The sequence below is a fragment of the Phyllostomus hastatus genome, unplaced genomic scaffold (assembly GCF_019186645.2).
Source record: "Phyllostomus hastatus isolate PE091 unplaced genomic scaffold, TTU_PhHast_1.1 phas_contig_1, whole genome shotgun sequence".
Lineage (NCBI taxonomy): Eukaryota > Metazoa > Chordata > Mammalia > Chiroptera > Phyllostomidae > Phyllostomus > Phyllostomus hastatus.
In genome coordinates, this window is record NW_025333498.1 from 11,352,091 (window position 1) to 11,378,071 (window position 25,981).

Here is a 25,981-nt window from a genome sequence, read left to right on the forward strand (position 1 = left end):
ACTGAGGAGAGATGACCAACATTAGACTTAAAAACGCCTGCCCCTTTAAAATGATTTCAGTAACATCTGAAAAGCTTCCCTTTTGATCTTAACTTGCATTCGTCCAGCTAACAGGTAACTGGAAAATTTTGTGCCCACGTTTAAATATGGCCAAATATTTGTTAATTTTACCAGAAGTATATCACTATAATGAAAATAAAACAAGTGGTGACATATGCCAAACTGATACACAGTGCTTACCCACTGATTATATACTTGCCTGCAATGTCATTTTAGAGATGTGAGATGTGTGTGTGTATATATATATATAAAATATGTGAGCTAAAACACTTCCAAATATTCAAATCCAGCAATCTCCCCCACCCCGCAAAACATACAAAGTTGCCCACTCATCACTGAATTATTCTGGACTGAACAGAAGGCCCGATTTCAGCACTGCCAAATGCTCTTAGGCACAGAAGCAATATACCATCTGTCTTGTCGTACCAGTATCAATTGAGATGTAAAATACTGGTGTGCCCAGCAAAGTATCTTAAGGAATCCATTTTCTGATGCTTGACTCTTAACAGGGCCAGACACAAGGTTACATGCATCAGTACTTTGAGCTGCTAGTAGTAACAAAAATGTATAAAAATGTCAGACCATCAAAAACTTATAGTTCTATGAGCAGAAAGCCTTGAAGAAGAGCCAGAGGATTAAGGAGGTGTTCTCAGTAAGTCACCACTGTGGTTTCTCTGAGAAAATATTTTTTAAGTGGAAGATGGAAACGTGGCCTCTGGCAGGAATGACATTGGTATTTCACTACAAAACAAGTGCATCTGATGCTGCTCCTGGAATAGCTGCTTCATCATGGGAACACCTGTCATGACAGAAAGCTGGGCTTCTGAGGAGTCTGGACTTCATTCTGCAAACAAGGGGCAGTCTTGTGAGCAAAGAGTGTCCTAATGAGAAGCTTACCCAGGAGAGTTAATGGAATAGCAATGTGAGCAACAGAAGGCTGTCCTCTGTTAACTGAAAGGGCTTCTGTAGATTAGGGATAACCAAGGGGCTGAATAAGACTAGGACTGGAAAGAAGAGAACAAAATCAAAACATGATGTGCTTCCAAAATAAGGAAAAAAGTCAGCAACTATCAGCCTCTGTATATGTGGAATGTTCTAATACTGTTATGATTAGCACAGGAAAGAGCCATACCCTATTTCTTATGTTCAAATAAATATATTTAGTTGAGCTTAAATGTGTAACAACCACAGCAAAGATATTGTTCAGCAAGACTCAATTAGGGAGAAAAAGTTAACTTCTAAATATTTGTTAATTCTTGACTCTCTAAGCAAAATTAAGTGGTTGAGCCAATTATGATTCTCTATCATTCTCTGAATTGATTTTCTGAGAAACTGAGCTAAGATATACCCCATTTCTTATGTATGAACCTTGGGAAGCAGGAAGTCAAGACATCAGCAGGGAAATGGAAGCACAACAGAAGGTATGAGCCCTGGTCCTGAGCTCAATGCCCCACGGGTTCTCAGGAAATAAAACCCACTCTTGAAATTCCCTGCTTCTTGAGAAAGGTACGGCCCAGAGGAACAGAAGGCCTGAACTGGGAGGGTCTTAACCAAGGGACTGGCGGGAGAAGTCAACAGGTAATAGGGGCTGATGTCACTGTCCTCTGACCACCACATCCACAAAGAGGCCTGGGGTATAGAACGCTCAATTTTCTAGAATCATCTGAATGGACAAGAAACAACTTGAGAAGCCATTTTCCTCTATCCAACTGAGAGAAGTCATCTGCCACATCATCTACTGTGGTGTTTCCAAAGCACTCTGTTTACCTAACACATCTCTTTTCCTGGCTAGACTATAATGAGCTCTTTGGGAAACATCAGTTTCTTCTGTTTCCAGCATTTAAAGAAGAAATAGCTTTCAATAAATACTTCAATTCCTCTAGTTAAATCTGGTGTCAAGGTAGATTCTTCAACGACAAAAGGAAAATCACCCACTTGAAGGAAAGAAAATATTAAGGTGCTTAAGATTCTAACCCACTCACACTTGCTAATCACACTTGATGAAAAAGAGACATTCCAGATGCTATGGGAATTTTAACTACTTGTTCCCTATTAACATGTAGCTATGAAATTAAAGGCCCACCTAGATGGACAATTCACTGATTCATTTATTCTCTCGACAATAAATGACTGACTACCCTACTGGGCACAGAGGAATCACAGACACCTGAGCTCTGGTGCCTCATCCTCACTTTCAGGCAACAAACAGTTTCTTTTCATGGAAAAGAAGCAACAAAGACAGCTTCCTGAAGTGACATCTACCCTCCAGCCTGGACCTACCTCCTTGTCCTGTGCCTGTTCTGTTACCTATGGATGGGATGAGATGTCTTAGTTCCTAGCAAAGGCCAACTACTTTATGTGTTAGAGCCTATCCCCTCCCGCCTACCTAGTAGAATTCAAGAATCTGGCAAAGGCCAACACTGCTGTGGGTACTATGCTTCCCAGAGTTCCTACTCTAGACAGGAAGAGAGACAAATGTCCAAAGAAAGTGCAGAGAACTTTGGAAACACCCTGAACAAATGGTGCAGCAGATGACTTTCTCCAGGGTACTTCCTCTCTGCCCTACATCATTCATTGCCCTTTTTCACATCAACATACAAATACACTGAAAAGTTTCCATCTTAAAAAAGCAAAAAAAACTTGTTACTCATTTTCTACTTTACTGCAAAGTTGTCAGGAGTCTCCAATCTCTTCCCTTTCTTTTATCATTGGCATCTACTCCACTCAAGATTCTGACCTCACTGCTCCAACAAAACTGCATGTAAAATTTGCCAATGACCCCCACCCAAAGCTGCTAAGTAAGATGGACATTTCAGTGCTCTTCTTACTTATCAGTAGCATATGGTGCAGATCATTCCTGACTCCTTGAAACATCCCTTCCTTTCCCAGTCCCCACATTCTCCTGGGGTTTTCCTTTTACTCCTCTGCTCCTCCCTAGGTTCCTTTCTTGAACCAGACTCTAATCAGTTTTTACTACCTACACTAATGCCATCAAGCTTGAAGTCACCAGTATGCCTCACCAAGTCTTTTCCCTAAGAGTAATCAGAGATTCTGAAAGACACTATGTGACCTGGCCTCCTATCATCTTCCTGACCCTGCGTCCTCCTCCCCTCCTTCTTGCTCACTCTGTTCCACCTTTCCTGGGGCATTTCCTGTTTTTTTACATGTGTCAGCCATGCTCTTGCAGTGTGGTCTTTTCCATATGCTATTCCCTCTGCCTGAAAAACCCTTTCCCTGTGTGGCTAATCCCTCAACATCTTCAGCGCTTGACTCATCTTTTGGTGAGGTCTTCTACCACTACCTCCCTCTCTCCCTCTCAGCACACACTTCTATTTCTCTTCACTGCTTTAGTTTTCTCTATAGCACTTACCACTGTATATGTATTTACTATTTTTTTTTTTCAACTTGGTCTCCTTGAACTAAAAAGTAAATGCCATACAGGGATTTTTGTGTCCTTTGTTCACTGTTAATCGTAAACACCTAAAACAATATTTGCCAGAGTATACAACTAATAGCTTGATTGGGTGAATTAAATCCCTGATTTCTAAGGGCTGGTGATCAAGTTGAGGGAGATAACAGAGCACAAATGTAATTAGGTATTAAAAAAAAACTATAGAAGAAAAAGCATTGTCTCATATGTACATTTGAAATGACCTTTTACTATCTGGGCATTGTGTGGCCAGGGAAAGACTTTAGCAAAGAGCTAAAGTGCTCCTAAAAAACAATGAAGGCATCAGGTAAAGGGTGCCAGTGACACCCCTATATATATACAGGGTCCAGCAGAAGTAATGCCTGCTTGAGTGTGGTTGGTAGGGTAATAATATGGGTATAATAATTTAATTTGAACATTTCACCTGAAATGTCATATGATGTGCTTGAGTGTGATAGTTATGTTACAGAATTACATGCTTATGATTTTGTCATATAAGATTTTGTAATTTTTAAAAAAGGCGTTATTTGTGCCAGGCCCTGCATATAAATTCCCTCACTCCTGTGTGTTCCTTGTAATTCCTTTTTTCATCACTCTGGAGATAAAACTGTGACACGTAACAACTGTCATCATCACCCCTTATACACTTGGCCCCACAATTGTCAGTACTTCTCTAGGTGTTCAATGCCTCTCAGTTTTTCTCTACAGGTTTATCTTTTTTCCCCTCTTGGTCTGACATGGGCCCAGAGCAATAAGCAGCCAGCATACCTGAGTTCACTAAGCTGACTTATGAAATACGCAGGTTACAATGAGTGAGTAGTTGCTGGAATTACACTTCTAAGATGAGGAAGCCTTGACCCAGTAATCTTTCAGTGTTACCTATCGATGGAGGAAAACGTGAGACAACAAAAGAGACTCGGATACTACCTCAATAACCAACCTTCAACACCCAAGGACTGCCCCTTCCACGTTAGTGTATATGTAGTATAGTAGTTCCTCTAGTTCCTTTTCCCTAAGATATTTCTCTTGAACTTTTTCATAAGCCATCACTTTCCATGCGCTCCCATTAGACTCCCCTAAAAGAATATGGTAAGCAGATACACGTATTCCTTTGTGTCCTTTTCTCTTTTTAACAGAAATGAGAATAGGAAAAAACAAATCAATTAGGAAGACAGTAACGATAACGGAAATTATGTAAATTTTGTAGGGCAAAAAGCATTTTGGTATATTTAAGGACTTTTTAGAATCACTAAATTAAATCATTCTCCATTTTAAATAAGTAGACATTAAAAATGGGAATAACCCACTTCTATTTCTCATATATTTAGTTAACAGGAATATATCCAGCACCTACCACATATAAAGCACTGAATCAGTATAATGGGAAATTAAAGAAGGCACGACTGATATGCTTCACATGGTTTCTGAATAACCTTTTGCAGACGACATCCCCAAGTTATAACATTCATTCATTCATTCAGCAAACATACATCATGTTAGATACTGGGCTGACACAGACACAAGAAGTATAGAGATTATCTTCCAAGAGCTCACTGTCCAGAAATATGCATAAGGTGTTAAACTAAACATAATAAAATGCCAAAATGCATGCTAGAGATGGTGGGAATTAAGAGTTGTTTGAAAAACAGAGAGTAGTTATTTTAAAAGCATTAAATAGTATTAAATATGTTTAATGTCATATTGATTGGGTAAAATTTAGCACTAAATTATACTAATATTTTCAGCAGGAACATCTGTTCAATTGCAACAGAAAATGGATACACATTAGCAAAGATGTGTTCTCTACTAAGAAGAGGGAAAAATCTTTCTGAACAAGAAATTATAAATTAGGAATGTGACAATGTATTCTCTGTATACATCTAGTGTCTGAAAGGACCTTCAATTAGTAAACACTTAAAATTTGTAGAATAAACTCACCATGGAGGTCAATAAAGAAGTTAAATAGCACAGCCACCCTCCACATACTCCCTTCAATAGCAAAAAGAAAAATAAGGAAGAAAGAATTCCTGCAAAGAAAGTATAACCTGGCTTGTTGTTTATACTTGGAAATATGCACATGCCTGAATTTATTATTTCTGAGTTTGTGCAGACAGCTTCTCAGAGAAACAGACAGACTGACAGACTCAAGGCACATGACAGTAAAATGGAAAGGTTTCATCAAAGGAATAGAACTTGAGATAAACTTTAGGAACTGAAAGATTTGGGGGAAAATCCAAAATTCAGTTTTTAATGTTCTGAATCAACAGAACTTTAGTCTCACTGGATTTCAACATGATAACCTAGAGATAGGGAAGATTTAAACACACCCAGAGCTCTGCTGCCTAATCACAGTGAAATCTCTCTTTCTCATATAATTAAATTAATGACAAAAGCAAATATTGCTAAGAAAGTTTGCACTGTACTGTCCCTGTGCCTGAATCTGGGTAATCTGTCACCTATTTTTTTTTAATTTTCAAACTTAGCTTCTTATGTTTGGTCTAATATATAGAACATTATCATTTAAATATCACTTTGGACTTCTGTCACATGAGCTACTGGAAACCCAAGAAGCTGAGAGCACAGGAGGTAGCAAAGTAAAACAAGAGAGATACTGCTACGAATCCAAGATACTCCCTTCAGAGAAGTGCTTATGAGTTTAACAGTCAGGGAAAAAAGGGGGAAATGAGACTAGGTATGATACTATACATCCACCATAGAGGATCATTTGTCATTTTTAATTAACAAGGCTGATTCTAAAAAAGCGTTAACACTACCTAACACTACTGGCAATGCAGTTTATAAACCAGTCCCAGAAATTCACTTCATAACCATTTTGAAAGTACTATCAGTCCACTGTAGAAACACTGTATTAAACATCCTAGTACACAAGTAAATCAATGAAGAATTTTACCCCTCCAAAAGTTGACAAACTAGTTATTAAAAAAATGATGTTTCAAATAATGCCTGCTTACTCAAATGTAATTATAAATTATTTTTTCTGGGCATAACCTGAAAAGCTTTATTTAGACATGAAACAAATGGATTTATTTATATGTCCTATTTAGCAAAAATAAGGAACACTATGTGAAAAGATTGTAAGTAGAATATAATTATTAGAAAATCATCTCAACTTTTAAAAATAATTTGTAATGGATTCATAAAAATAATTAGTTTCATTATCATACCATAATCTTTCCAGAGAACACAATATAAATGTCAACTGAAAATGTGTTAATGTTCACATTAACATGATTATAATGCAAGCTAACATATGAAGTCACATGACTGAAACTGACTTAAATTTTACAATGCAGTCATTCTTACATTGGACAAGAATACCCTTGGACAAGTTAATGGGCTCACTTCAAGTACACAACACCTCAAAGTTCTTATTAGAAAGAGTAGCATATAGATGGGTCAGTTCTCACAATGTATTTCTACAGAATTTTATCCCTGTGATTATTTAAGATTTCCTGGCTTTAAGGGGACAAAAGAGGCAATGTTTAGATAACTAATACATGTTGTTATTTTGAAAAGAGTAGTCAACAAATACTTATAAATTTCCTAATGTTATGTGATATATAGTTAAATAAATCTAAAATAACACCATTTTTCTTCAAAATTAAAAAAAAGGACATCAGTGAAATTAAAAGTATTTTATGACAAACGCCTAAGGCAGAAGCTAAATAAACATACTTTAATATTCATTGAAAACTATCAATAAAGCCTTATTTTGTAAGATTCCATTTGAGACTTTTAAAATAAGGCTATTAAAATAAAGATTTACTAAAATACAAAAATGTACTTTACCTTACTGAATAATTTTCAGAAGTTATTAAGCTATGTAAATCTGCTTTTACATATATACATATTCAATATTAACTATGACGTTATACCAAAAACTGTTAACATAGCTGTAAATAATGGGTGCAGTACCTGCACATCATACTGGCTGTGAAATCTGGGATAAGCTATTTAACCCATCTCTGCATCTGTTTCACTGTCAACTGAGGATCACCAGTCTTTCTCCTAGAGCTCTTCAGGGAGGCAGCGAGATGTGGCTCTTCAGTAACATACCTGGCATGCAGCAGTGCACTGCCCACCTCCTCTGAGGGCACGTGATCATAATTAGAACACTCCAGGCTCAATGGGATGCATGGTGCCAGGACCACTCCTGAATATTTAAAGTTACATTTGGACTCTAACTTGTAAAATTTGCTCTTAATAGATGAGAAAAAGTCTCAGTTTTGAAATATTACAATTTATATCTACAGCACAGTTTCAAGGGGAAAAATATGCTCTGATTTATAATATACCTTATTTTAGTATAGTATAGTATAGTACAGATGAATACCTATGTAACTGGGAAGCGGATCTATATTTTTTCACTAGAGAAGATTTTGAAAATTTTGGATTTTTAAGAGAACCTAGTTGTTAAAAAAACCATGACGACTGGTTTTTATTTCAGTCCATTTGAAATTGTAGCCTGTTCCCTGAAAGAGAAAGCAGACAAGCCTAACAAATTTTACAAGGTTAGAATCACCTGTTTGAGGGCTAAAAGAGAATAAGGAAATAATCAAATTCAACTCTTTTGTTTCATATATGAATAAACTGAAACTCAAAAATGTTAGTATTTACTCAAGGCTAACAAAGGTAGTTTGTATAAGAATCACAAATACTTTCTTTCAAGTAACCAATTCCCTCCACTGTCCTGGGTGAGTAGAAGACACAGGCCCCACAATACACAAAAGAACGGTTTGGTGGTAGGAATGAGGCTGATATAGTGAAAGAAGGAAGAACAATGACAGCACCGCCAAACATCCTACCATTCAGTAGGATGCAAGTTTCTAGCACAAAGAGAGAAATTTGTTACTCTAGGGCAGTGATTTTCCACCTCTTTCATGTGATGGCACACGTAAACTACTAAAATTCTGTGGCACACCAAAAAATGTATTTTGTTTGCCAATTTGACAAAAAATAGGTTTAATTTTGATTCATTCACACTGGATGGCTATTGTTGTGTTGGTTGTTGTCAATTTTTATTTGACAATCTAAGGGAAAAGAGGTCAGTACCCCTAACTAGTCAAGTACTGCATGTTCTAAAACTTCTTGTGGCACACCTGTTGAAAATCACAGCTTTAGAATACAGAATGTAGAATACTGGAAGTGGAGAAAAACCACTTTTTGCAGCCAACCTACACAGAAAGCCTTGTAGCTTACATAAAAGGTCCTCACTCTCATCACACTGACTTGAACTCCATTATAGATTATTAGGCACCACTTAAAATAGTCAAAGCTCAGAGGTTTTATGGGCCTAGGCCTGAATTTTCAAAATGCTACCTTTTGTTTGCTGCTCCTTTGTAGTATGGGAAGATTTCTTAAGGAGGGAGTTTAAATAAAAAGTAGATATAAATAATTTTATTTTTACTCTTACTTAAGACTTCTATTGACACTCAAGTCAAAAGAAGACCACTATTCTTAGCAAGGATATATGCAACCATAAAGGTTTTACTTTGTTTTTGAAGCAGTGTATTTTTATGCTAATAATTCCACTCTACAAATTTTAAGATGGTATTCTATCTCCATATTTAGGACTAGAGAAAACACCTGCCTCGTATTTCACAACCTTGGTTACATGACCAAAGAAATACCTCTATAATTACCCCAGTCACGGGGGGAAAAAGAGCATTTTATTGTTTACCATACATGAATAATGCAAAGTAATTCTAACTCCTTTAAGAAATCTAATATTTAATAATTATAACTAGAAAGAAGGAATTTATATAACCTGTGGAACTCTTAAAATGTGGGATTTTTTTTCAACTGAGAAATAATACCACATCTGCACACCAATGCAGAGTTCTATTCTGCTTTCAGGGCAGAAAAGAGTTTCTGCGGTCAACTCTGTCTCTGGCTCCTGGCCAAGTGCCACAACAGGAATGGTAATACATACCACACACCACAGAAATTCAAGACCAAGATTAGAAGTAAAGTGAAAAAATGCACCAAGACATAGAAAAGCTACCAGATTAGTGTTTTTGACAATATTGTCCAGTGGTGGACAGAAATCACCAATTTGGAAACAAAATGTTCCATAAGACAATACACGATAAGACTCCTGAGTGAACCAGGATTTCATATATTTTTATCTTATATATCATATTACCAAAGTAGAGCTTTATGTTTTTGAGCCCAATGGTTTAAAATCCAGTTCTGCATTTTTAACCTCATTATATTCTCTCATTTAACCTTAAAAGAAAAAAAACTCTACACATTTAGTAACACTTAAATGTTTTCTATTTAATAATTCATTTATTTGTACTAGTCTTTAGTAGTCAATATCTTCATATCTGCAATTTTATTTCATCAACAATCATCTCAGACACACCTTCTAACAAGATAAACTTAAAATATTACGACAGGAAACTATGCCTTCAGGAGCATGTTTATTGTGTTTGAGATGATACATCAGGTGCTCTCTGAGCTACAAAGGGTAAAAGGAAATCCTCTCATTACAAACTGACAAAGGTAAAAGGTAAAACATTTTTCACAACAGCATTAACCACATACTCAGAAATAGATCTGGGTTTAATACAAATGACATAATTCCTAGTCATCTACGGCTACTTTTATAACTTCATACAGATAATGAATTAGGCTAAAATGCACTATAATATTTGGTAGACTTCAGGACCAGTATCCTTAGTACATCACAAAATACATTTTGATATCCCAAAGAAGCAAGACTTGCAAGTAGGCATTTTAAACATAACTAATCTACAGCTACAAAGTTCTACTCTTGATAGCATTTACCTTTTTGGGGAGTCTCCCAGTCTCCAAAGGATAAAAGCAGAGAGTAGAATCAGTATAACATATACACAGAAGTCCGTATTGTAAAGGCTATAAAGATTTGCAGCGCAGTGAGAAGATGCCTCTGCTCCTTCACACTGCATACAAATTACGTGAATTATGTTGCGTATCTCTTGGTCCACTGTCTGGCTATCCTGTCATGTTCTGCTCTGTTGGTCAAATACTGAGTGGCTATGCTTCCAACCAGAGGATCCGCTGGAAAAGTGAAAAGAATAATAGAAGATATTATAAGTCTTAAAGGTACAGTTTTAACAGTTTATTCAACTGAAACATGAATTTTTTAGCAGCATCTTAATCTTCAATTTTGTTAAAGGACTTTTTAACTAAAAAGTGAATGTAGAGTTAATAAATCATTTTTATACAAGATATCTACCTTTAATATACAAATATTTTTACTCTTGACATTTTATTCAATAATGAAAGAGTACTAGATATTTCTGCCTTCATATGAACAAACACCAAAAATGTAATTTTAAAATAAAAACTCAGATCTAACAATGCAATGCTATTCAGAATAAAATGTTTCCTTCATTCTATGCAAAAATGACTCAAATAACTATCCTTATCTTCATTTGAAAACTTACTATTTTTTAAAAATAGAATTCTGAACTGGAAATTCAATCTGAGATACAGACTTTTATTACTCAGGAATTCTTTCCCCTAGCAAAAGACTGTCAGCTATTTGCCACATTTCCATCCAGAGATACATACATGTACATGCATTTAGAATATATTGTTACACATATATATTTTTTCAGTGCCTTGCTTTTTTAACTTAATATATCTTAGAGAGCTTTTCCTATCAGTTCACAGAATGCTGTCTCATTATTTTTAACAGGTAGGTCCTCTATTAATGGACATTGAAGTTATTTCCAATCTTGCTGTAATACTGGGTTGGCTAAAAAGCCCGTTTAATTTTTTCCTAAAACAGAAGAGACTTTTCATTTCCACCAATATCTTGATTGATTTGGGTATTTTGAGTGTATAGGCTATCTCTCACATGGTATAATGTTGATCATTCTCAATTAATGTCTCAATTCCATCACTATCAACTTCAACTGCTTTATAACTGACAGTGGAGCATCATCTAGTGAGAAACTTCCAGCATGAAACTTTGCAAACCCCTTTAATAACAAGTCTGATCAGTCACAGCACCTTCTCTATACATGGCACAAATCTTTTTTGTGTGTTTTAGTTGCATTTTTACATTTCTTTTTTTTTTTAAGATTTTATTTATTTATTTTTAGAGAGGGAAGGGAGGGAGATAGATAGAGAGAGAGAGAAACATCAATGTGCGGTTGCTGGGGGTTATGGCCTGCAACCCAGGCATGTACTCTGGCTGGGAATCGAACCTGGGACACTTTGGTTCCCAGGCCGTGCTCAATCCACTAAGCTACGCCAGCCAGGGAGGCATTTTTACATTTCTTGAAATAATAAAGCATAATATGCCAAAAAAGTTGCGTATTTTCTTCCCTCTTCAATATTAAAATGGCTACACACAAATTCACCAATTTTAGTAAGTTTTTTTAAAAATGTGCACTGATATGACAGCTGTCACAATAAAATCTAGCAAAATTGTTTCAAGTGAAATTAAATACAACTAAGCACTACCAGAGCCATCCTACTGGCAGGGGGGGAATGAATTTTTTTGGCCAACCTAATAAATGATGTTACAATATCTATCTATCCAACCATCCATACATCCATCTTTGGTATATGTACAACTGCCAGGCTGAAGATAACAGTAACAGCCTCCAGTGATTAATCAAAGCTTTAGGAAAAAAAAGTCAACTTCTTTTAAAAAGTGACCTCCTAGTAAGGTAACATGTAAAATCCTGTCTTAAACATCACTTTTTCAACTCAGCTACACATGTTAAAGATCATGCGTGGAAGTTATGTATTTCTTTAAATTGTTATAAATTCTGCACTAATGACTTTACCTCTAAGTATAGATAATCATAATCTTGTCCAACTATCTCATTAGCTACCATTTTTTAATATCTTCCACTATTAACTACATCCAATACAACTAACTATAATCCAAAAGAGTAAGAAACAACAAGTTCTTCATCACTAAGTGGCTGCTGTAGAGCACAATACAGCACAGAAGAAGAAATGGAGGCACTGGTGTCAGAGACATTGCTTTACTACTGTCAAAGTAGTTTATACAGTACAGAATTCAGAAAACAGCACATCAATGACAGGGAGAAAATAAGTATAGGGTAACGTTCCATTAACAAACTAAAGAGAAATTTACTGTGAAACTTTTGGTCTATTCTAATTGAAACAGCATTGATAATTTCCTTGAAAAATATTTTACCCGATCTTTTCACCAGTAGCACTTCTCAAATGCACATTTCAGCTAACCAAGAAAATCCACTGATTTCTACAGCTTCACTGTATGTTAATAAATATTTTCTTACCAGGGTTGCAGTCTGTTAAAAGAGAACAAATTGACAGCAAAACCTTTGAAATAGTCAAAGCAGGACTCCAGTTGTCTTTTAGGATGTCCAGACAGATGACTCCCTGACTGTTGATGTTGCAGTGATAGATTCTGGTGCGGAAAGTAACCTAAGGGCAGTCACATTAAAAACAGGAAAAAATGAAATGCTTTCTTGGCAACTAAAACCCTCACAAGCAAAAATGAAGGGTAAAACATCACAGATGACACTAAACAGCAAATAATTTAAAGAGCTAATCAAATACTAGGTTTAAGTAATAACAAAATCAAATGGTTTTATTTAATTTGGTTAAAAGAAATTTTCTGGTTTTTACCAGTATAGGAAGAACTACAATGATTTTAAATCAAAGTAGTAGCTGATTTGATTAGCTTAATCAAAATTAATGATACAGTACTTCTAGGTTACGTACGCACCATATAAGCATGCATGTTGTGCATACAACACCCATTCTAAAGACGGAAAGTGAGGAAGGACAAAAATGTTTTGATGTCAAAGATAAGAAGAATTGGTAAAGAATTTTTTAAAGATAAAATAAAAGTTACAATAGTTTGTTGTAGAAAAGATCAACGTCACCTCAGCTAATTCCTGGCTACAAGTCAGAAAATACTGGAGAACAATTTAGAGGAAGGTTGGTAAAATCACCAGCCTATTTTGTAGTCTTTTATTTCCACAACTGCCTCGTTGTCTTATTAAACAAGAAAGTAAAACAAAACAAACCAGGTCCTAAGCTACTGAATGAAGGAAAAGAAACTAGTATGTCTGAGATGGGTGAAAAAAGATGATAAATCATAGGAACAAATACTGTTAAATTCAAAACAATCACCAACATTGAGTGGTTAGTTTTTAATTTGGAGTTGCAGAGGGGAAAAAAAAAAGATAGTTTCTGAGCTCTTGGAAATAGCAGCTTACTGTGATCTCCCAAGTGGAGTGCAGGAAGAAAATATTACAAGCCCTCAAAAGTATCTTTCTGATAAGAATGCAAAATTAAAAACAAAAAAGGAGCCACTAATCTAACAGGACAGAAACCACTGGTCTTACAGGGGTGAGGGGAGAGCTGACCCTGAACGTCTAGAACTGCTCTAAATACCATGCACACTACGTAGTTACACAGAGCTCTTAAACTATGGCTGCTTGAATTAAAAAGGGCTAAAAGTGTAAAATACACATCAGATTTCAAATACTTAATACCAAAAAGGGAATGTAAAATATAGCATTAATCTCTTATAGTGGTTACTGAAATGACAATATTTTCAATATACTGGGTTAATAAAATATTATTAAAATTAATGGTTTCTACTCCTTTAACGTAGCTACTAAAAAATTCAAAATTACATGTGTAGCTTGCACTATATTTCTACTACATAGTTCTGCTCTAGAATATGGGAATAATACATGCTCAGGTTTTGGCAGCTGACTGTATGCATGGCTTACAAGCACAGTATAATTAATACTTTGAAGTTCAACCACTTTATCTGAACTTCAAAAATATGCAGCACTGTAGAGAAATAACTGTACCTAACACTAAGATAAAAGCAGAAGGCTTATTTCTTTTTCACTTGGCCAGCTATAGATCTAAATAATGCTTTACAATACTGTATAAGATAACCTTGGGCAAGAGGAATTAACATTAAAGGGTTAAAAAACTAAAATACTGAGACCAGCAAAAAATTAACATGCTAAATTATTTTTAAAAGTCATTACATTAACCAAAACAACTATGATAAATCATATACAGAAATATAATTTGAAACCCTATGTTAGTCAATTTGTTTTCCAGTAAGAGATCCTAAGAAATCTTTTTTTAACAGATTTTCCCTCATGTACAAAGACAATCTGGTAAAAAGTAAATCTTGTAAAAAATTTTTCCTGCTAATTTTGCTATCATGTTAAAACCACTTTTCCAACATGAAAAACAAGGCATGTGAAAGTATAAAGTATCACTATTTATAGAGTCATGAGTTCTTTTGCTTATGTTTTTATTTGTTTTCTATCATACAGAAAACTACTGAATGCAAACTGAGTGGTCAGTGATATACTGCCATTTAACATGTCATTTTGAATGTGAATACAATTTGTGTTATTATTAACATGAGGGTTTTATGCTTTCATTTGATTGATCTAGCAAGACATAATCTATATACTTGGGAGCACTAAGACAATCATTTAAAGATCTTAAATTCTGATGGGACCAGAGTAAAGCACTCAAAAAACTAATAGCTATATTTGAGAGCAAATACCTCTAGTTGCTAGGGAGCCTTGGTAGGTGCAATTTGAGGTAAATACCACTAGGTGGAAATGTTGTTACCTTTTTGAATAATATACTGTCTAGGTTTTTTTTTACCTTTTTTGCAGGAATTAAATTGTTTCATATATTTTTACATAGTATTGGGAACAGAAGGAACTACACTGAAAAAGAAAACACTTCATCACAGTTAAGGGCTTGGTAACCAACTTTTCCCTAACATGTCATAAATCTTTGTAACTAAAGAATAATTATGCTCTTTGCCTCTAGGCCTTTTGGCTAAGATCAAGTGAAGAATAATTATGCTCAGGCTTAGTATCTGGGGTTTTTACCAGCTAGCCTGACCATTTTATAATGAGAAGTCGGGAGGAAGAATCTATTTAAGTAACTTACATTTAAGACTTGAAAAAGAATTGCCATTCATTACAAGGCACAACTCAATCCTTCTCTGTTATCATCTAATTCCTATTCAGAGACAACAAGGAGGCATAAAGTCACCTAGCAATCCTGATTCCCATTACTACCTTCTACCTACAGAGAGCACAAAATAAGTTCATTAAATAGTTTATTAGTCTCTCTCTTCTTTGCCTTGTTTTTCTACATTTTGCTCATTTATAAAGGTACGATACTTAGCACAAAATTTAAGTTATTTAACCCTTATTTCTAGAAGCTGTCATACAGGTTTACTGTTTATGTTTCTAAGGAAGGTTCATAGGATATTTTCCTTCATATCTAAAATAAAAAATTCATCTGCTTTAATGATGTATAGAGTGGTGTACAACAGGGAGGGGGACGCTAAAAACTCCAGAATTATCTTCTGGAGGGCAGGCCCCTTGTAGTATAGGATTCCCTCACTAGGTGAGTGTTCTAGGAACCCACCTGTATCAGTGTACCAGCTGGCATTGTTGTGACAGGCTGTGTTTGGCTTCAGTGAATTTTTTTTTGAAGGCTCTTTCAACGTGTTTGCCCATTTCATGATGGGTGATTTATGAGTGCACCTGCCCATACTACACTGTGTGTTCAGCAATTTTTAACCAAAAATGGCATGCCCCTGTGCCTCACCCTCCCTATTCATCATTCATCCGATCTCACTGAGTGACTTTCTTTTGCTTCCCCAGATGAAAAAAGCCCTCAAAAGGGGAAACATTTTGACAATGTGGAATAGGTGAAACACACACACAAAAAAAACAACAGAAGTACTAAAAAGCATCAAAACTGACAAGTTCAAAAACTATTCTGAGCAGTGGAAAAAAATGTCTTGATTGGTGTATTGCATCAAATGGAGAGTACCTTGAAGGTGACTAAGTTTAAAATGTAAGAATAAATACATGTTTTTTTCAATTCCAGTTTTTTGGGGCCCCACCTCGTACTTTTATTTACAATCAACGAACCCTCTTTTGCTGATTACAGAGTTATTTGTAAAAAACAGAAATCAATTACTTTCATAGTTTTAAACTTCTTGGTGCATGAGAGTTTCCATATCAATCCATGAAAAACAATGAATTAAAATTATTACATCAATATGCACTTAAGTGCTAGAATAAACTGATTTTAGAGAAGGATAAATATTAAAGAATGTCCTTCTACGGTTCTTACCTTTGGTGGCTTAAATGGATAATCTGATGAAAATGTGATATCCAGAAAAAACACACCACCTTCATATACAGAACCTGGTGGACCAAGTATAGTCGATCTCCATTCATAAATGTTATCTCCTTTAGGCCCAGCACTATATAAGAGAAATTAAAAATCAATGTGTCTATCTGTAAGCAATGAATTTTAACATCTTAAACTAATTATATATTAAAGTTAAATTAGCAACCTAGAGCAGTAAGAAATGGGTTACAATGAGTACATGTGTGTATATAAACTTATTTGGAAATATTTAGAACTTAGAGAAAAATCATAACCAAGAACATCCATGTAACTTTACCCAGATCTGTTACCATTCTGCCCCATTTGCTTTATCACCCCTCCCTCTCTATGCATAAGTACATGTATATAAATACCCACACACCCACATATGCACAAAGTACTTTTCCTGAGCCTTTGAGAGTTAAGTTGAATACATCATAACCCCTTCCCATAATACTTTAGTGTGCATTTCCTAAACAACCTTCAATAAAATTGCAATACAGCCACAATTCAGTAAATATAATATCAATATAATACTTAAAACCTATGATCTATAAAAAATTGTCAACTGATCCAGTAATGCCTTAAAAAAACTTATAATTTTTCTCCAGATATAGCACTTACTCTTGGGATCATCTATGTCCTCTACCTTTATAGGCTTAATATAAAAAAGCCTTTCAGCCTTTCTTTGACTTTTAGAACATTAACATTTTTAATACAGTTTTTTTTTTTTAAAGAATGCTTATCATTTTGAAATTGTCTGATGTTTCCTCAGGATTAGTTACAGGTGGTGCCTCAGTGGCCAGAATAGTACATAAGTGGTGATGAGTTCTTCTCAGGATATCACACCCTGAGGCACAGGGTATTCACCTGTCCCTAAATGGTGACGCTATTTTTCACTGCCCAACCAATTGCTGTCCAATATTCCTATTGCTTACTTAATACCTTTCCACTACAACTAAGAGGCAACCTTTGGACAAACAAACACTTCAAGACCATGCAAATATCCATGCAAATATTCTCATTTCTCCCCTATATTTAAAATCCACTTGTAAGTCTTGGCAGAACTGAACTACTAAAATCACACTCACCAGCTGGCTCTTTAGCCCCATTTATATGAATGTGTATACTACCAGTGAGGTCTCATGGATTCCCATTGCTTTCCTAATGTTGCTTTATAGTTCATTACAGCCTTTAATTATTTTGATGCTCAAATTACCCAGGTTTGGCCAGTGAGAGCCTCTTCAAAATGGCCCCTACATCATCTGGTGACAGCCCACCATCAGTTTCTTTGAACACTTCCTTACACTCTAGGCTCCCTGCCTTGGAATTAACCATTTCTTCAAGGATCCCTGGTTCCTTTTAGTGGAAAGGTTTTAGAAACCAAGGGCTAAGTGCTAGGTGCTACTAACTCCCAGGTACATTGCACTGTGTGAAACTCATTTTCATTTACAAAAGACAAACAAGATAATTCAACTAAAATTTAAATTCATGATTATTTGTCAGTTAAGGCCCATCTAATACTCCTTAAAATTCTTCAAATTTACCTTACAGACTTCCATTTTTCTCTAACCTTTACATCATTAATTACCTTGACTTTCTAAGCTAATGTATTATATAAAGGTTTTCTTCTTTTAAAGTGACCAGTTTAGAAATGATCTGCATGTTTGATATAAAATTAGTGCCAGCTGGCACTGATAAATCAACCACAATAATTACAATACAACATTCAGTATAACTGAAAAGGATTTCAAATGTATCTTATTAATTCTGTAAAACAAACTATGAACTGGAAACACCAGGTAAGTGATGCTATCAATCATCAAATATGTGCTCTGAAAAAGTTTATATAGAAAGGGTGTAGAAAGCTCAATGGTAAAATCAAAACACAGGATGCTTCAAAAATCTATCTTGAAGGAAGTCATACATGTCAAAGAAAGTGTTATTCCTTCAGGTTATTTAGGGATAATATATTTTTGAACACAATACTACTTCGTAAGTTTTAAGTATCACAACAATTGAAACTAATCACAGTAATGGCTCATTCTGTTGTCATTTGAGAATCAGTACGCTACCTAACTGAACTTTCATTGTAATTAAAGATATACAAAACAGAGTACCAATTTTGAGGAGGAAAAAAAGTTAAACCTGATTCACTGGAATTTCCTCTTCTCAATTTTTCCCTTAGTGACTAAAGATAACTATTATAAAATTAAATTACAGTGTCAGAGACGTTTTTAATCTTTTTTAAAAATTTAGTCATTGTTCAAGTACAGTTTTCAGCCTTTTATTCCCATTCCAGCCCACCCACCCATCTATCCCACCTCCCTCCCATTTCCATTCCCCTTAGTTTTTGTCCATGTGTCCTTTATATTTGTTCCTATAAACCCTTCCCATTCTCCCCTGAAATTCCCTCTTCTTTCCCCTCTGGTCACTGTCAGCCTCTCCTCTATTTCAGTGTGTTTGACTATATTTTGCTTGTTTCTTTGCTTTGTTGTTTAGGTTCCTTGTTAAAGGTGACATCATATGGTATTTGTTTTTCACTGCCTGGCTTATTTCGCTTAGCATAATGCTTTCCAGTTCCATCCATGCTGTTGCAAAGGGTAGGAGCTCCTTCTTTCTTTCTGCAGCATAGAATTCCATTGTGTAAAGGTACCATTGGTTTACTGATGGGCACCTAGGTTGCTTCCAGCACTTAGGTATTGTAGATTGTGCTGCTATGAACACTGGGGTGCAAAGGTTCTTTCGGATTGGTGTTTCAGGGTTCTTAGGATATAGTCCCAGCAGTGGAATTGCTGGGTCAAAAGGCAGATCCACTTTTAGTTTTCTGAGGAAGTTCTATACTGTTTTCCACAGTGGTTGTACGAGTCTGCAGTCACACGAACAGTGCACGAGGGTCCCATTTTCTCCACAGCCTCTCCAACACTTACTGTTTGTTGCTTTGTTTACGACGGCCATTCTGACCGATGTAAAGTGGTATCCCATTGTGGTTTTAATTTGCATCTCTCTGATAGCTAGCAATATTGAACATCTTCTCATGTGTCTCTGTATCCTCTGTATGTCCTCCTTTGAGAAGTGTCTGTTCAAGTCTTTTGCCCATTTTTTACTTGGGTTGCTTGTCTTCTTAGAGTGGAGTCGTGTAAGTTCTTTATATATTTTGGAGGTTAAACCCTTGTCTGAGGTATCCTCGGCAAATATGTTTTCCCATACAGTTGGTTCTCTTTTTATTACTGTTTTCTTCAGCCGTGAAGAAGCTTTTTATTTTGATGAGATCCCATTTGCTTATTCTTTGCTTTATGTCCCTTGCTCTAGGAAACATGTCAGTAAAAATGTTTCTGTGTAAAATATCTGAAATTTTCCTATCTATGTTCTCCTCTAGGACTTTAATCGTGTCACGGTTTATATTTAAGTCTTTCATTCACCTTGAACTTATTTTTGTATAAGGTGTAAGTTGGTGCTTGAGTTTCATTTTTTTGCACGTAGCTGTCCAGTTCTCCCAACACCATTTGTTGAAGAGGCTATTTTTACTCCATTTTATGTTGCTGACCCCTTTGTCAAATATTAATTGACCATAGAGACTTAGGTTTATTTCTGGGCTCTCTGTTCTGTTCCATTGGTCCATGTACCTGTTTTTATGCCAGTACCAGGCTGTTTTGATTACAATGGCCTTGTAATACAGTTTAATATCTGGTATTATGATCCCTCCTACTTTACTCTTCTTTCTCAAAATTACAGCAGCTATTTGGGGTCATTTATGGTTCCATATAAATTTTTGAAATGTTTGTTCTATGTCTGTGAAATATGCCATTGGTACTTTAATAGGTATTGCACTGAATGTGTAAATTGCTTTGAGTAGTATGGACATTTTGATGGTGTTAATTCTTCCAATCCATGAACATGGTATATGTTTCCATTTGTTTGTGTCTTCCTTGATTTCTTTCCTCAGTGTTATGTAGTTTTCTGAATACAGATCTTTACCTCTTTGGTTAGGTTTATTCCTAGGTATTTTATTTTTCTTTTTGCTATATCAAATGGGATTTTTTTTCTTGATTTCTGCTTCTGCCGTTTCATTGATGGCATACAAAAATGCCTTTGATTTCTGGATAATGACTTTGTATCCTGCTGTTTTGCCTAATTAATTTATTAGGTCAAGCAGTTTTTTGGCTGAGTCTATAGGATTTTCTACGTACACTATCATGTCATCTGCAAACAGTGATGGTTTTGTTTCCTCCTTTCCCATTTGGATGCCTTTTATTTCTTTTTCTTCTCTGATCGCTGTGGCTAAAACTTCCAGTACTATACTGAATAGAAGTGGTGAAAGTCGACAGCCTTGTCTTGTTCCTGATCTTAGTGGAAAAGATTTTAATTTTTGCCCATTGAGTATGATGTTGGCTGTAGGTGTCTCAGATATGGCCTTTATTATGTTGAGGAATGCTCCCTCTATTCCCACTTTGCTGAGTGTTTTTATCATAAATAGGTGTTGTACCTTATCAAATGCTTTTTCTTCATCTGTTGATATGATCATGTGGTTTTTGTCTTTGCTTTTGTTTATGTGATGTATTACATTTACTGATTTGCAAGTATTGTACCATCCTTACATCCTTGGAATGAATCCCACTTGGTCATTGTGTATGATCTTTTTAATGTACTGTTGGATGCGGTTTGCCAGTATTTTGTTGAGGATTTTAGTGTCAATGTTCATCAGTGATATTGGCCTGAAGTTTTCTTTCTTTGTTGTGTCTTTATCTGGTTTTGGAATTAGGATAATGTTGGCCTCATAAATAAAGAGTTTGGGAGTCTCCCATCTTTTTGGATTTTTTGGAATAGTCTGTGAAGGATAGGGGTTAGCTCTTCCTTAAATGCTTTGTAGAATTCTCCTGTGAAACCATCTGGCCCAGGGCTTTTGTGTGTTGGAAGTTTTTTTATTACTGCTTCAATTTCTTTTGCTGTTATTGTTCTGTTCAGGCTTTCTGCTTCCTTTTCATTGAGTTTTGGAAGATTATATTTTTCTAGAAATTTGTCCATTTCACCTAGGTTTTCAAATTTCTTGGCATACAGTTCTTCGTAGTAATTTCTTACAATCCTTTGTATTTCTGTGGTATCTGTTGTAATCTTTCCTCTTTCATTTCTGATTGTGTTTATTTGGGTCTTCTCTCTTTTTTTCTTGATGAGTCTGCTTAAAGGCTTCTCGATTTTGTTTATCTTTTCAAAGAACCAGCTCTTGGATTCACTGATCCTTAGAATTGTGCTTTTAGTCTCTTTGTCATTTAATTCTGCTCTGACCTTGGTTATTTCCTTCCTTCTATTTGCTCTGGGCTGTCTTTGTTGTTGTTCCTTGAGTTCTTGTAGACGTAGAGTTAGGTTGTTTGCTTGAAATGTTTCTATCTTTTTAAGGTAGGCCTGTATTGCTATGAACTTCCCTCTCAGAACTGCTTTTGCTGTGTCCCAGAGGTTTTGGGTTGTTGTGAGCTCATTTTGTTTCCAGAAACCTTTTTATTTCTTCCCTAATTTCATTCTTGACCCATTCATTGTTTAATAGCATGCTATTAATCTCCATGATTTTGAGTGTTTTGGGTTTTTTCCCTTGGGGTTGGTTTCCAGTTTCAGTCCCTTGTGATCTGAAAAATGCTTGGTAAGATTTCAATTTTCTTGAATTTGTTGAGGCTTGTATCATGTGGTCTATTTTTTGAAAATGTTCCATGTACACTTGAAAAGAATGTGTATTTAGCTTCTTTGGGATGGAGGGTTCTGTATATATCAGTTAAGTCCATTTCATCTAGGGCATTGTTCAATGCCACAATATCTTTGTTGATATTTTGTTTGGAAGATGTCCATTTTTGACAGTGGGATGTTAAAATCCTCCACAATAATTGTGTTGCTGTCAATATCTTTCTTGAAGTCCTCTAAGATTTTTTTTTATGTATTTGGGTGCTCCTATGTTGGGTGCATATATATTTACAATGTTTACATCTTCTTGGTGGATTCTTCCCTTGAGTATTATGAAGTGACCTTCTGGGTCTCTCCTTATGGCCCTTTTTTGGAAGTCTATTTTGTCTGATACGAGTATTGCTACCCCAGCTTTTTTTTTCCTGTCCGTCTGCTTGGAAAATTTGTTTCCAGCCCTTCACTTTCAGCCTGTGTAGGTCTTTTATCCTGAGGTGGGTCTCTTGTAGGCAGCATATGTGTAGGTCATGTTTCCTTATCCATTCAGCTATTCTATGTCTTTTGATTGGAGCATTTAATCCATTTACGTTTAAGGTTGTTATTGATAGGTACTTGTTCATTGCCATTTACGTATCTGTGTTCCTCTCCCTCTCTCTGCCTCCCTCTCTCTCTCTTCCTTCCTTTCCTTAAAGCAGTCCCTTTAGCACCTCTTGCAGAGCTGGTTTGGTGGAGGTGTATTCTTTTAGACTTCTTTTGTCTGGGAAGCTTCCTATTTGGCCTTCCATCTTGATTGAGAGCCTTGCTGGGTAAAGTAGCCTTGGTTGCAGACCTCTGGTTCACATTACTTGGAATATTTCTTGCCATTCTCTTCTGGTTTGGAGTGTTTCCATTGAGAAGTCACCTGCTAGCATTATTGGGGCTCCCTTGTATTTAACTTCCTGTTTCTCCTTTGCTGCCTTTAAGATTCTCTCTTGGTCTCAAAATTTTGCCATTTTAATTATTATGTGTCTTGAGGTAGGCCTCTTTGGGTTCCTCCTGATTGGGACTCCGTGTTTCCTGGATTTGTGTGACTTTTTCTCTCATCAAATTGGGAAAGTTTTCCATCATTACTTTTTCAAATATGTTTTCTATCCCTTGCTCTTCTTCTTCCCCTTCTGGTATCCCTATTATATGGATATTATTACATTTCATATTGTCTTGCATTTCTCTTAATCCCTCTTCATTCTTTCTGAGCCTCTTTTCCTTTTCTTGCTCTTTCTGGGTGTTTTTTTCAACTTTGTGCTCCAATTTGCTGATCCGATCTTCTGCTTCATCAATCTTGCTTTTCATTCCTTCTACTGTGTTCTTCAGTTCAGGAATTGTATTTTTCATTTCTTTTTGGCCCTTGTTGATAGTTTCTATTTCCTTTTTCATGTTGATATAGTTTGCAGTGAGTTCACTGTAGCTTCCCTGTAGTTTCTGGTAGCTCATTGTGAGCTCATTGAGCTTCTTGATAATCATTGCTTTGAACTCAATATCTAATAGTTGAGTTGCCTCTAGTTCATTTAGCATTCTTTCTGAGGCTTGCTCCTTTCCCTTCATTTGGGGACTGTTTCTTTGTCTTCTCATTGTTTGTAAGACTCTTCTTGTTAGCCTCTGTTTCTTAAATTGATCTGTTCTGGTTCCCTGGGTTTATGGTGTGAACTTCTGTGGTAGAATACCTGTGAGATTCAGTGGTGCAGTCTCCTTGGGGTATCCTGGTGTTCACAGCTTCCCCCTACTCGTCTAGTTTCTCGATGTCTCCTATAATTTTTCATGTCCTGTTTTCATAAATGTTGCAATATTATTGGCCCCTTGCTCTGTTCCTCCGCAGATCAGCCAGTTTCTCTTCCCTGCATAGGGGGTAGGGGAATCGGCTCGCTCCTACCATGCCGCCATCTTTCTCCCCTAGAGACTTTTATAGGATAGCTACTTTGCTAAAATGTGTTTCTAAACTCTACGTGTCATGTAGTAGTAATAACAGTAGTAGTAGTAATGTTAGCTAAGGTTTACTTTATTCTTATTCTAAGCCAGGCATTGTTCATAGCATCACAGTGTACAACTTGTTTAACCCTCCTTACAAATCTATTAAGTAGATACTGTTATTCCTATTTTTAGATGAGGAAACTAAGGTTTGGAGAATTAAATAACTTTCCATGTCCCACAGCTACAAAATAAGACAGAAAGAATTTGGACAAAGTCTATGAACTAGTCTATATTTTGGTTTTCCTTTATGTCCTCTTAAAATGTCAGTGCTGCTACATCAAATTTAATCTCCAGTCAAATTTTGCAAATAATAATTTATGTGAGAACTCAAGAAACCAAATTTCCTAAGTGATATTTTTTGGTTCTTAGCAGAACTATGTTATGCTTCACATGGCTGAATAGAAATTAAGTTGTAAATTACTATATTTTAATGAATCACAGAATTTCAGACAGGAAAGGATTTGGCTGAGGGTAAACCCAACCCTTTATGCCTGAAGAAATAAAGGCACAAAAACTAAATGATCCATTTTAAATACCTTTTGCCAGTTGGTAGAAGAGCTGGGATTCCCATACTAAACTCTTGGTTTCTGCATTTCCTTTCTTTTCACTTATGCTATTTTGCCACAGGATAAGGGAAATGTTTATTACAATAGAATCTTAAATATGACTTTCCCTTTGCCATGGAATAGACTAAAGAGGGCTGCAGCTTACCAGTAGTGACTCCTTCACTGTTCAAAGGACATCTAGCTTAAGGTAAGTAAGGGCTAAAACCCAGCCCTTGTGTTAGTTGCCTTACTTGGAACAAGTGGCTCTTTTTCCTTCTCACAAAGGTGTCATTTGCTAGTCAGACTTTTTTTTTTTTTAAAGGAGGGATAGGGAAAGGATGGAGAGAAGGCATTAGGTATAGGAGTGATTTCATCCTAACTCAAACAAAGCATTTTATAGGCTAACAGCTGACCTGCCAATGAGGATTCACAGCTAGGTAGAAAATAGGTGATAAATGCTGACAATCTCAAGATACGTGCTATTTACACCAGTTTTCAGTCTTTTCCTTTTTTTTTTTTTAAATAAGCACAAAACTCCAGCCATTTTAAACTCCACCCTGGATCAACTATTTTTACCTTTCTTGTGAACCATGCCCACAAGAACACTGAAGTGCCACTTCAACCTTAGTAAAAACAAATTTCTATTCCTCTACCCCTTCCAGCTCCCACCTCAATGTCTCAACAAGCTTTTACTCCTCCTATCACTCCATTGAACAGTTGTCATCCGAAGTCACAAATGACATCATCACTAGACCCAATGCTCATTTCTCAAATCATTATTTTATTTGCCTGGTCCAGCAACATTGAACACAGTTGATCACTTCTTCCTCCTTGATATACTTTCTCTTATTTTGTTGCTAGAATATCCTGTTTTTCCACTTAACCTTCCTACTCTCCTTCTCAATCACTATTGCTCTTCCTTTTCTCCTTAACTTCTAAATATTGCCAGTTCTCAAGAGCTCAGCTCGTGGACATCTTTCTTTTCTACCTCTGTTTTCTCTTTTGGTGAGCTCATGTAGTTTTATGGCTTCTAATAGTGCCAATAAGCTCTTAATTCCCAAATCTGTTA

The 25,981-nt window shown here is 35.9% G+C and overlaps 1 protein-coding gene across 5 annotated transcripts in view; it reads right to left on the reverse strand.

Moving 5' to 3' along the window:
• Positions 1 to 9,917: 9,917 nt before the first annotated feature.
• Positions 9,918 to 25,981, reverse strand: part of UBE2E3 (ubiquitin conjugating enzyme E2 E3) — an 89,564-nt gene continuing 73,500 nt past the window's right edge. For all 5 annotated transcript variants that reach the window (XM_045852488.1, XM_045852352.1, XM_045852577.1 and 2 more), the window contains exons 4-6: positions 16,661 to 16,793; positions 12,784 to 12,931; positions 9,918 to 10,555 (exon numbers count right to left, since the gene is read on the reverse strand). In XM_045852488.1, coding sequence (XP_045708444.1) covers positions 10,458 to 10,555; positions 12,784 to 12,931; positions 16,661 to 16,793 — 379 coding nt within the window. In that variant the 3' untranslated portion in view covers positions 9,918 to 10,457. The remainder of the gene's footprint in view (positions 10,556 to 12,783; positions 12,932 to 16,660; positions 16,794 to 25,981) is intronic.